The sequence below is a fragment of the Pongo abelii genome, chromosome 1, assembly GCF_028885655.2.
Source record: "Pongo abelii isolate AG06213 chromosome 1, NHGRI_mPonAbe1-v2.0_pri, whole genome shotgun sequence".
Taxonomy (NCBI): domain Eukaryota; kingdom Metazoa; phylum Chordata; class Mammalia; order Primates; family Hominidae; genus Pongo; species Pongo abelii.
Genome location: NC_071985.2, coordinates 19791500 through 19804305, shown reverse-complemented (window position 1 = coordinate 19804305; position 12806 = coordinate 19791500). Strand labels below are relative to the sequence as shown.

The window sequence follows — 12806 nt, the reverse complement described above, 5'->3', positions numbered from 1 at the left end:
CACCCAGCTAATTTTTGTATTTTTAGTAGAGACAGGGTTTTGCCATGTTGGCCAGGCTGGTCTCGAACTCCTGGTCTCAAGTGATCTGCCCGCCTCAGCCTCGCAAAGTGCTGGGATTACAGGAGTGAGCCACTGCGCCCAGCTGTAGGTTCATTAATTGTATCAAATGTGCCACTCTGCAGAGGATGTTAATAGGGAGGCTGTGCATGTATGGGGGCAGGGGTATACACCCCTATCTCCACACAATTTTGCTATGAACATAAAACTACTTTGAAAATGGTATTAATTTTTAAAAAGAAGGGAGGGAGGGAAGAAAGAAAGAAGAGAAAAAAAGTAAGGCTGGGCATGGTGGTGCACACCTATAATCTCAGCACTTTGGGAGGCCGAGGCAGGAGGATCACTTGAGCCCAGGAGTTTGAGACCAGCCTGGGCAACACAACATAGCAAGACCCTGTCTCTACAAAAAATAAAAATAATTAGCTGAATATGGTTGTGTATGCCTGCAGTCCTAGCTACTCAGGAGGCTGAGGCAGAAGGATCACTTGAGCCCAGGAGGTTGAGGCTGCAGTGAGCTAGGATTGTGCCACTGCACTCCTGCCTGGAGACATAGTAAGACCCTGTCTCTAAAACAAAACAAAACAAAAAAGAAGTAAAGGGAAAGAGTCAGAAGTAGTTTAACATAGTAAAGAGCTTTGATTCTGAAGAACAAAAGCACAATGGCCTTGGATAAACAAAATGCAATCTCTCACTATAATGAAATATTATTCAACCATAAAAAGGAACGACGTACTAGCCCAGTTGCGGTGGCTCATACCTGTCATCCCAACACTCTAGGAAGCAAAGGCGGGCAGATTGCTTGAGCCCAGAAGTTCAAGACCAGCCTGGGAAACATGTTGAAACTCTGTCTCTACAAAAACTAGCCAGGCATGGTGGCGCATGCCTGTAAGTCCCAGCTACTCAGGGGGCTGAGGTGAGAGGACTGCTTGAGCCCAGGAGGTCAAGGCTGCCCTACTGCACTCCAGCCTGGGTGACAGAGCAAGCCCCTGTCTCAGGAAAAAAGAAAAGAAAAAAAAAAAAAAAAAGGAATGAAGTACTGATACGTGCTACCATGTAGATGAACTTTGAAAATGTTATGCTAAGTGTAAGAAGCCAGGCACAGGAGGACATGTATTGTATGATTCCTTTTATATGAAATATCTACAATAGGTAAATACATAGAGACAGAAAGCAAACTGTGGTTGCCAGGAGCTGGCAGGAGGAAGTAAAGTAGACAGACTGCTTAATGAGTACTGGTTTTCTTTTCGGTGATGAAACGGTTTGGGAGCTAGATGGAGGTAGTGGTTGCACAGCATTATGAATGTACTAAACACCACTGAATTGTAAACTTGAAAATGGTTAGGTTTTGCTTTTCTTCATACAGTACTTCTGACTTCATCTTAGCAGAGAACGTACTTAGAATCATTGGGGGTTTTACCCCTAGTATGCCTTTCTAAGCAGAAACCAAAATAAAAATTCTTATTTAATAAATAAAATAGAATTTCTTGCTTTGCAGATTATAGAATCACTTTAGACAGTGATTCTATAATAGTATAAAATTACTTTAAAAACATAAAAGCATGGCTGGGTGTGGTGGCTCACACCTGTAATCCTAGTAATTTGGGAGGCTGAGGCGGGCAGATTGACTGAGCTCAGGAGTTCAAGACCAGCCTGGGCAACATGGTGAAACCCCATCTCTATTAAAAAAAAATCCAAAAAATTAGCCAGGTGTGGCGGCACGTGCCTGTAGTCCCAGCTACTCAGAAGGCTGAGGCAGGAGAATTGCTTCAACCCCAGAGGCGGAGGTTGCAGTGAGCCGAGATCATGCCACTGCACTCCAGCTTGGGCGAAAGAGTGAGACTCCATCTCCAAACAAACAAACAAACAAACAAACATAAAAGCACTTAAAATCTAATTTAAGTTGTTGGGCATTGGTGGTTCAGTGGTAGAATTCTCACCTGCTAATTCAAGTTGTTGGATTAAATTCCTATCACCTTAGGCATCTATGTTATAAATGTGGAAGAACTGGTGGCAACAGATGTACACTGACCTACCCATATTTTCTCTCATCCCTCCTTGCACCAGATGGCAGATCCTGAACAAGACAGTTGACCAGAGTTGTGGGCTAGCCTGTGGTTAAGAAAGCCAAATTACCCAATCTCTGCATGCAGACAAAGCCTTAGCAGCACCTCCCATAACCAGTGGTGGTAACTGACCATAGCAATGGATTAGAACTGTGTTTTCCAACCCATTCTGTGCAAGGCACAGTTGTGAACTTGTCCATTGTGAACAGAGAGGGCAACAGAACAACCACAAACAGAAATAACTTCTATCATGCCAAATGGTTCAGAGCAGGGAAGAGGAGGGGCTGAGAAAGATCATGTCTAACGTGGCAGAAAACATTAAGATGACGGGAGGCCAGGGAGGAAACCTGGAATGTGAACAGAAAGGCCAGGGAGAGGGGAAGTGGGGTAGGTAGTCCAACTTGAAGGAGGATGGAAGACCTAAGGGAACAGGACCACAAGAGGGTATGAAACCTCCAGCCCAGCAGGCTCGATCCAGGAAATGGAGAGAGAAGAGCTACATGCTGTCTGTGGGTCCTCCTGAACTGGTCCACCTTCTCGTTTCCCAAACCATCCAGCACCCCATAACATCTTAAAATCAGTTTTTATTTAAGACCAGCCAGCAGAACTAAAATGCTTTTTTCAGGGGTCTCTGAAAATCTCATTCCAGAAAAAAATCCTCACTTGCCTGCAGATGTCTACGGAAATGCCTCTACCTTCAACAATTAGACAGATACAAAACCCTGAAAATAAAACTCTCTGGTTGAGGCAACACCATAGGATACCTGATAATGTTCCATTAATCAGACCTTAAGCTACTTACCTGACCTTTCCATCTTGATTTTCAAAGACAAGAAGGGAAACAAAAACCAGGAAATCATTTGTCCCAAGTTGACTGGGGATGCATTCCTGCTTTCCTTCATCCGGGAATGAAAAATAAAAGCTGAACTCTTACAGATTCTTAATAAAAGCAGGCAACTCTGTTTCATACACTTGATAATTTACAAATATTTTCTGATTGCTCATTAGTTTTGAATATGGTCGACTTTGTGCAAAAGGAATTTTATTCTCCACTGATTTGCCAATCACGAAACCATGACTAACACAGGACTATGGGTTTCCGTGTCCACACCTGCTCAGCGCCACCCTCCTTCTGCCTGCACCTGTGAGCAAGTGAACAAATGGTCTGAAGACACAAGCTGGGAAATACCACTCCAGAGTGATGCTGAGCTATAAGAGGCCTCCAAAGATCCCCAAACTTCCCAACCAAGGAGCTGTTTGCTCACCTGCTGGGGAGGGTCACACTCATTTTACTTCTTTAAAAGCCCAGTTGGAATAATAACATTCTAGGAAATGCTTTTTCAGTTGAAGTTAACTGAAGTAATGTGAAAGTTCAGTTTCTCTTTCAGAAATGATGCTCTGATTTTTAATTTGTAACACCCCAAGCCTATTTAAATTATTTACCTCCAATGCTTATTCCAACCCAGAAAGCATACATTAGGAAGGAAGAGAGTTCACCCACGGTCATGTGGGCACTGCCCATCAGCAGCCCTCCTTTGTACAGGACAGAAAGCACGATCAGGTTTCCGGAGAGCCCAGTCTGTCGAATGAAGAAAACATCGAAGTCAGGTGGGAATCAAGGACCCAGAATGCGAAAAGCATGAACACGGCCTGTCATGTCCCTTTTTCATTCAACTGTCACAGCAAGATTTTTCCACAATATTAATTTCACCTGAGTTTCAAATTATAAATGGTTTTGTAATATTGCAATAATGAAGAAAACAATCTCATCACCATGAAAACCTATAAGCTAAGTCTCCCATCAGATCCCGATTTTATCCCATCCACTCAGTTTGCAAAGGATAAAAGTAATATTAAAGGTTCCTTCCCTAACTAGAGGAAACAAGTAAATATCTACCGTATGGGTTTATATAATATGATGAGATGTTCTGGGCAAGGACACCAGCCTGAGGAGCTGGACTCCTGTATCTATGGCCTGCTTTTACCTTGGTTACATGTGTGGTTTTCTTAGGTATAGGGGAGGCCTTCTCCAGGCCACTGCTCCTTATCTGTTAATCATAGCAATGATGGAATTGCCTCTGAAGTTCTTTTCAGTTTATACATATCTTGAATTTTCCCTCATGATGATTTTCTATTTCAGTGTCCTATTTGAGTGCATTGTGATTGATTTTTTATACTTGTTTCTTGAAACACATTGAGGTGATTTTGGTTAATCCTCAGACTTTGCTGGCATCAGAATGACCTGGAAGGCCTGTTAAACAGATTGCTGGCCCCAGTTTCCTACCCAGCAGATCTGGGGTGGAGCTGAGTCTTGGTGAGGCAGACCAGTGCTCAGGCAAAGCTGATGCCGCTGGCCTGCACCGCACAAAGAATCAGTGCCCGATCACACCATGCACTGACTTTTCTCTAAGGACATTTACTTGTTTCTTCCTTTTTCACAAAAATATTTTAAAGAAAGTCAGTCTCGGCCTTGAAATTAAGACTAAAATTTAAAAAATTAAAATTATTTTCTACTTATGCTGAGCACCACAGAATAAAACTCTCACCATTCTAACATTTGCCACTTTCACTTTTTCCAAAATGATCTACTTACCGCTCCAAAGAAGCCAGCCCGAGCGAATGCCTCTTTCCTTGCTAACTGCATTACATGGTCCACTTTGATGGCATATTTCTCTATTTCAGTCATTTCTTTCCCAAAAGCTCGAACAGTTCTTACATTTCCAATACGTTCCTCAGCTAGCTGGGAGAATAATAAATACATTTCAGGAGGAGAAGGGTCATATTTCAAGAGCTTCTAGAAGCAACAATAAAATGTGGTTCTCATTTTGTTATTAAAAAGAAAAGAAATAGTGATAGTAAGAAGTGAGAACTCCATAAAAGACACTATCAATGGAAAGCCACTCTCGATACGTGACTAAGTCAAAAAAGAGTGACAAAGCAGAGTATACAAAACAATCCTAGTTTTGGGGAAACAAAATCTATACCTAAACATATCAGAAAAACATATAGGCAGAAAAATACGAGTATATGTAGATGCAGAAATGCATTTTTATGCAGAGAAAAAGACAGACTCCAAAATGTTAATAATGTTAATTCTAAAAGACAGGATTATGCGTGTTTTTGTTTTCTCTCTTTATATTTTCAAATTTTTCAACAATAAACATGCATGGTTTTTGTAACATGAAAGTATAATGATTATTTTTAATTTTTCTTTTTTTTTTGGAACGGAGTTTCACTCGTCACCCACGCTGGAGTGCAATGGCGCAATCTCAGCTCACTGCAACCTTCACCTCCCGGGTTCAAGCGATTCTCCTGTCTTGGCCTCCCAAGTAGCTGGGATTATAGGCACAAGCCAGCACGCCCAGCTAATTTTTCTATTTTTAGCAGAAACAAGGTTTCACCATGTTGGCCAGGCTGGTCTCAAACTCCTGACCTCAGGTGATCCACCTGCCTTGGCCTCCCAATGTGCTGGGATTATAGGCACGAGCCACTGCGCCTGGCCATTTTTAATTTTTGAAAAGATAACGTTGCACAGCACTGCAAAGCTAGATTTATTAAATTAATGAAACACTTATCTAGTAACTACTTTCAAAACCTGATTAACTGTTTTGTCCTATAACAAATAGTGATAGTGGCTAGGTATGGTGGTTCATGCCTGTAATCCCAACACTCTGGGAGGCCAAGGTGGGAGGATCACTTGAGCCCAGGAATTTGAAACCAGCCTGGGCAACACAGTAAGATCATGTCTCTACAAAAAATTTTAAAAATTAGTGGGCATGGTGGCATGTGGCTATAGTCCCAGCTACTGAGGAGGCTGAGGTGGGAGGATCACTCGAGCCTGGGAGGTTAAAGCTTCACTGAGCTGTGATTGTACCACTGCACTCCAGCCTAGAGTGCATGAAAAAACTTTTCTCATGTACCCTGTCTCCCAAAAAAAAAAAAAAAAAAAAAAAAAAAAAAGAAAGAAAAGAAATAGTGATAGTAACAAGTGAGGACTCCACAAAATGTTTAGTGAAGTTGGATCTACTTTGAGATATGGGTAGAAATCTAGTCTAGAAAACAGAGTAGTTTAAGTTTCTGGGATCTTGGGGTAATTTCTAATGAAAGGAAAGGCAGTCACTTTATTGAAAAACCTAAGTACATCCCTTAGGATCTGCCCTCTAGGATCCTGGCTGTGACCCCATTCTGCTGGAAACCACACGGACGGGAAGGGGCCTTTACCTGAGTGGCTTGTGCCAGGGAATCCTGAGTGACTTTGGTCAGTTTCCGTAGATATCGCCCATAAATTACAGCAATGATTGACACTGGAGGCACCACGCTCAAAACAAAGGTGGCCAGATTAGGTGAGACAAAAAACTGTCAAAAACAAAAAAAATTCAGAGGTGTTTGTTACATTGGGTGGCAAGGCATTCTCATTACCTACGATAGGGGAGTGTGTGTGTGGGTGTGTCTGTGTGTGTGTGAGTGTGTTTAAATTAACAGCAGGCTTGAAGGTACTGTCCTCAAGTTGTTACATCCTGTTTTGGTGGAATTTTTCAGACATCTTTATTCTTCACAAAACTCCATAAATATTCAGCATGCCACATAGAAGAAATGTGACAAGCAATTGCTGAAGAAAGAATCCTCAGGCCAATACTAGATCAGACCATGCTGTTTAACAACAGAGTGGGAAGAGACAGGATGGGAGTTTGGCAGAGGCCCATTCTGCTCCACGCTCCAGTCCACCTCAGGAGTTGTGTATTCAGGACTGAACCACCTGCAGGCACTGAACAACCACAGCAACACGTCCCATCAAAATGACCAAGATGGTGAAGTCACCAAAAAATCCCACATCGGGTGGGGTGTGGTGGCTCACGCCTATAATCTCAGTACTTTGGGAGGCCGAGGCGGGCGGATCACCTGAGGTCAGGAGTTTGAGACCAGCCTGACCAACGTGGTGAAACCCCATCTCTACTAAAAATATAAAAATTAGCTGGGTGTTGGGGCACACGCCTGTAACGCCAGCTACTCGGGAGGCTGAGGCAGAATTGCTTGAACCTGGGAGGTGGAGGTTGCAGTGAGCCAAGACTGAGCCACTGCACTCTAGCCTGGGCAACAAGAGCAAAACTCCGTCTCAAAAACAAACAAACAAACAAAAAAAACCGCATATTGCATGACAAACAGTCAACAGAGGACTTGGAGAACACAACAAGTCGAAGAAGAATTAGAGCTGCTTTCACGGCTCAGTGGACTGAAGTCAGCAGGATGGATCTGTTCTCAACATACTGAGAAGCTTCTAGCAATCGGAATTGCTGAAAGAATAACCTAACTTCTAGATGTAAGTAACAGAGGGTTTTCCTGTCAACCTTGCAATTTGGTGATTGTACTTTCAATAGTACTAGCATCTCTTCGACAAATTACTAAAATCTACCATATCTCATCTGCACAGAAAATAGTATAATCAGTACAAGGCTAAATAATACCAAGGAAAAACTGCAAACTGAAACATAAGTGGACTGATCAACCAATCATTCACTCATTCATTTACTCATTCAACAAGTTGTTACTGAGAGCCCACGTTACTGAGTGCAAGTACTATTCCAGGCACCTGGGAGATAACCAACCCTCACAGAGTTTTCATGCAAGAAGAGGTGAGACTTACACAATAAACAAGTAAAAGAAAGAGAAAGTATCACTGCAGATGTAACACGATCTTGGAAGACCTCTCCACCAAGAGGGAAGAGCCATTGCATAAAGGCCCTGAGGCAGAAAGGAGGTTGGCACCTTCACAGAGGAGCAAGCAGATGTGCATAGGAATGTCCCACCCTGAGAAGACAAGTCCATCAGGACACCTGGGGTGAGCCTTGGGGAACATAATCATATCTCTGATGGTCACCATCAGGACATGAGACCAAGAGGGCAGGTCTAACACTTCTGGGGCCTGAACACAACTGATGTCAAATGAACCAACTGGACAGGTGTCCTCTGTGTGGGGCAGGCACAGTCCATCAAGATTGTCCTAGAACTGTCCCAGAACCACCCCCCTCCCTTCACTCTGGTTCCATACTTAATGAAAAGACTTCTGATGACTAATACAGGGCGCTGGCATCATAATGAAGTGTTTTGAATAGCAGAAATGGGCTAGGCATGGTGGCTCGCACCTGTAATCCTAGCATTTCAGGAGGCTGAGGCGGGCGGATCACTTGAGCCCAGGAGTTCAAAACCAGTGGGCTGGGCAACATGGTGAGACACTGTCTCTATAAAAAATACAAAAATTAGCCAGGCATGGTGGTGCACGCCTGTAGTTCCAGCTACTCAGGAGGCTGATGCGGGAGGATCACTCGAGCTCGGGAGGCAGAGGTTGCAGTGAGCCAAGATGACACCACTGCACTACAGCCTAGGCAACAGAATGAGACCCTGTCCCAAAAAAAAAAAAAAAAAATTGAAATAGCAGAAACACAACTTAATGGTGGGAAGGCCCACTATGTAAATTAATAAATTGGCAGCATGCCATACACAATATCAGGTTCTCATAATTGGACTTCCCCTATGTCAGGTCCCTGAGTTTGTGCAGGAGAAACAAGGTCACATTTCTGATCCTCTAGATCCAAAGATCAGATCCTAGGTGAAGCCACTTCCTGAGGCCCTTTTACAGACTGAATGGAAATTCCCCCTGAAATTCACATGTTGAAGCCTTAACCCCCAGTATGGCTGTATTTGAAGATGGGGCCTCTAAGAAAGTAACTAAGGTTAAATGAGGTCGTTAAGTATGGGGCCATGATCCAATAGGATTAGTGTCCTTATAAGAGACACTCTAGAGCACACTCCCTCTCCACTGTGTGAGCACATCACGGCAAGATGGCAGCTGCCTACAAGCCAAGAGAAAAGGCCTCAGAATTAAGCTATTTTGCTAGCACCTTGACCTTGGACTTCTAACCTCCAGAATTGTGAGAAATACATTTCTGTTGTTTCAGCCACCCAGTCTGTGGTATTATTATGGCATCCCAAACAGACCCCTTTGAATTGCTCATCTGACCTACATTGAATTCCCTTTCCTTGTTACAAAAGGTACCCCAAGTGATTTTTCCCAGCTTGAACTCTTCCTGATCCCCAAAACTATTCATATTTGGAAAATGGCATGTTAGTGCAGGAAGGGTCCTCTTCCAGAGGTTTGCTTCTCTCTTAGCTGGAAAATCATGAGATTTCAAAGCTGTTTTTCATTCCGTAAGTCAGATCTAATAGGCAACACACCGTTCCTCTCTGAGTGCTTCATGGGACACAAAGGACAAAATCCAAGCTTTTCCACTTGCGAGAAAGGATTATTTACAGTTCTTATTCCACGAGTCTAGAACTGCACTGCCCAAAACGATAGCCTTACATGGCTACTGGAAACTTGAAATGTGGCAGGTATGACTGAGACACTGACTTTTTAATTGTATTTAGGTTTAATTAAAATTTAAAAGCCTATACTCCATTCAGTTATTGGAAAACTATTAAGTATGTCTGGAAAACTTGAGTATGTCAAACTACTTTTTCAATTGTATATTTTATAAAATCTAAATATAGATCAAGTACTTTCAATGAAAATTTAGCATCCGAATTAAGATGCTCCATAAGTAGAGAATACACACCAGATTTGGAAATTCAGTTGACCTTTGAACAACACTGGTTTGAAATGCATGGGTCAACTTATACACAGATTTTCTTCCATCTCTGCCACCCCTGAGACAGCAAGAACAACCTTTCTTCCTCCTCTCAGTCTACTCAGTGTGAAGACAATGAGAATAAATACTTTTATGATGAGCCAGGCGCAGTGGCTCACGCCAGCAATCCCAGCACTTTGGGAGGCTGAGGCAGGCAGATCACGAGGTCAGGAGTTCAAGACCAGCCTGGTCAACATAGTGAAATCCCATCTCTACTAAAAATACAAAAAAATTAGTGAGGCGTGGTGGCTGGCGCCTATAATCCCAGCTACTCGGGAGGCTGAGGCAGAAGAATCACTTGAACCCAGGAGGCGGAGGTTGCAGTGAGCCAAGATCGCGCCATTGCACTCCAGGCCGATGACAGTGCGAGACTCCATCTCGGGAAAAAAAAAAAAAAAAAACTTCTCATGATAATCCACTTCCACTTAATAAATAATAAATATACTGTACCTTCCTTATGATTTTCTTAATAACACTTTCTTTTCTCTAGCTTACTCTGTTATAAGAACATAGTATATAATACATATAACATACCAAATACATGGTAATTGACTGTGTTATCAGTAAGGTTTCTGGTCAACAGTAGGCTATTAGTAGTTAAGTTTTTGGGGAGTCAAAAGTTATACTTTCATTTTTGACTGTGTGGGGTTCAATGTCCCAACTCCTGCATTGTTCAAGGGTCAACTATAATATGAAAGAAATAATATAAAATATCTCATTAATAATTTTGATATTAATTACATATTGAGATGACAATATTTTGTTTATACTGGCTTAAACAAAACATTATTAAAATTAATCTCAGCCAGGTATGGTGGCTCAAGCCTGTAATCCGAGCACTTCAGGAGGCCGAGGCAGGAGGATCACTTGAGGCCAAGAGTTTGAGACCAGCCTGGGCAATATAGAGAGACCCTGCCTCTACAAAAAATATATATATATTCTTTAAATTAGCCAGACTTGGTGGTGTGTGCCTGTAGTCCCAGATACTTGGGAGATTGAGGTGGGAGAATCACTTTAGCCCAGGAGTTTAAGACTGCAGTGAGCTATGATCTTGCCACTGTACTCCAGCCTGGGTAACAGAGTGAGACAGTCTCTAAAAAAATCAAAATTAAAAAAAAAATTAATCTCATTGGCTTCTTTTTGCTTTTTTAAATGTGGCTACTAAAACATTAAAATCACATATGTGGCTTGCATTGCCTCTCTAATGACCTGCAGCACTGGGCTGAATAGAAATACTGGTTGAAGAGGTAAGGCAAGCAGACAGGACAGGCACAAGCCACCCAGTTAAGGAAAGGAAAAAAGGCCATGGGAGTGAAGAGCTCTCCCCTTAAAAGGGCACAGTTTGACTTACACACACAGAGGAATGGAATTTAGTCACCGCTTGGTGCCACCCACAGGGTAGTACCCAGTGCTCCTTCTACCTGATGCTCTTTTCTGCCTTAATACCCCAGGTACACACATCTCAGAATATCCAGCAGTAACACAACAGTTCATTTTCCAGATAATTACTCATTCTGGAGAAATGAAGGTATAAGAGGCCATGCAGGCAGAGGCAATCCCCACGTTCCAGCAGCCTCTGCAACAGCACTTTTGGCTCTAGGCACTTACAGAATGATGCGAACCGCTCAGCTTGAGCTCATCTCACACTTGAGAGGCCTGGTGCAAGCCAAGCCCTGGCAGGAAGGTACCAAGGGGAACCAGGCCCACATACCATCATACTGATGCCTACAGAAGCCTGGGCCCCGGCCCTGAGCCCATCTGAGAGGTTTTCAGTCACTGAGCGCCCCAGGAGTGCAGTGTCTGATGAGAGGCGGTTAATCAATTCTCCTGTGCGAGTCTTGTCAAAGAAAGCAACCTCCTGCCTCAGAATGGAGGAGAATAATGAAGTTCTCAGCCTATTCACAATGCGCTGACCTGCAAAAGCAAACACGAACAAGCTCACCAAGGGTAAAGACATCCATTACCGTTATGGGGCAGCCACCTACTGTGCAGCAGCTTGGCCTGGAGTTGTAACCCTTCTGAGCAATGCAGCCTCTGAGCATGTCTGCTGCACTGTATCCCAGGGGTGGAAAGAGACTTTCCCAAACCAGGCACATTAACTGTCATGCACTACTAACACTACTTTTCTCTTATTAACTACAGACTGTGGGCGCTAGTGAGAGGATACAGGAATAAAATAAATATAACATGACTCAGAAGCTTTTTTTATTTTTACTTTTTTTTTTTTTTTTTAAGAGACTGGGTCTTGCTCTATCACCCAGGCTTGAATGAAGTGGCACGATCACAGTTCACTGTAACCTCAACCTTGTGGGCTCAAGCCATCCTCCCACCTCAGCCTCCTGGGTAGCTGAAACTACAGATGTCCGCCACTACACCCAGTTAAATTATTTTTATTTTTTGTACAGACGGAGTCTTGCTATGTAGCTCAGGCTGGTCTCAAACTCATGGGCTCAAGCAATCCTCCTGTCACAGCCTCCCAAAGTGCTAGGATTACAGGCATGAGCTACCACACTTGGCCGAGATTTTTTTAAGGTATTATTTACAAAGAAGTTTTATTACATTAACTTCCAAAAGCTCATTTTGTTCCTCCCTGGAAATCCTTTCCTGTATTGAACCTTCAAATGGCAAGAACTGGTTAATTATCCACAGAGATAAATGGAGAGCAACAGACTCCGAGTTGGTGTCCCAGGTTCTCTCATTATTGTGGCAGTGACCTGCCTGTAACAACGAGACCTCTTCAGAGAAATACTAACAAAGTTATCATCCCAGCTGCTACTTAAGGAGAAACACAAGCATGGGGCATGTAAATGGGTTTCTGAAGCCTTCAGGAAGCCTCAGAAGTCCAGCTTCATGGCCAGGGGCCTCATTTTCTTTTTTTTTTTGAGATGGAGTCTCGCTCTGTCCCCCATGCTGGAGTGCAGTGGTGTTATCTGGGCTCACTGCAACCTCTGCCTCCTGGGTTCAAGTGATTCTCCTGCCTCAGCCTCCTGAGTAGCTGAGATTA

General features: G+C 43.1%; 1 protein-coding gene across 2 annotated transcripts in view; it reads right to left on the bottom strand.

The window, feature by feature from the left end:
- The window catches only part of ABCB10 (ATP binding cassette subfamily B member 10), a 42234-nt gene that overhangs the window by 19290 nt on the left and 10138 nt on the right, over positions 1–12806 (bottom strand). For both annotated transcript variants that reach the window (XM_063724752.1, XM_024238143.3), the window contains exons 3-6: positions 11514–11716; positions 6342–6476; positions 4714–4860; positions 3564–3699 (exon numbers count right to left, since the gene is read on the bottom strand). In XM_063724752.1, the coding sequence (XP_063580822.1) occupies positions 3564–3699; positions 4714–4860; positions 6342–6476; positions 11514–11716 (621 nt within the window). The remainder of the gene's footprint in view (positions 1–3563; positions 3700–4713; positions 4861–6341; positions 6477–11513; positions 11717–12806) is intronic.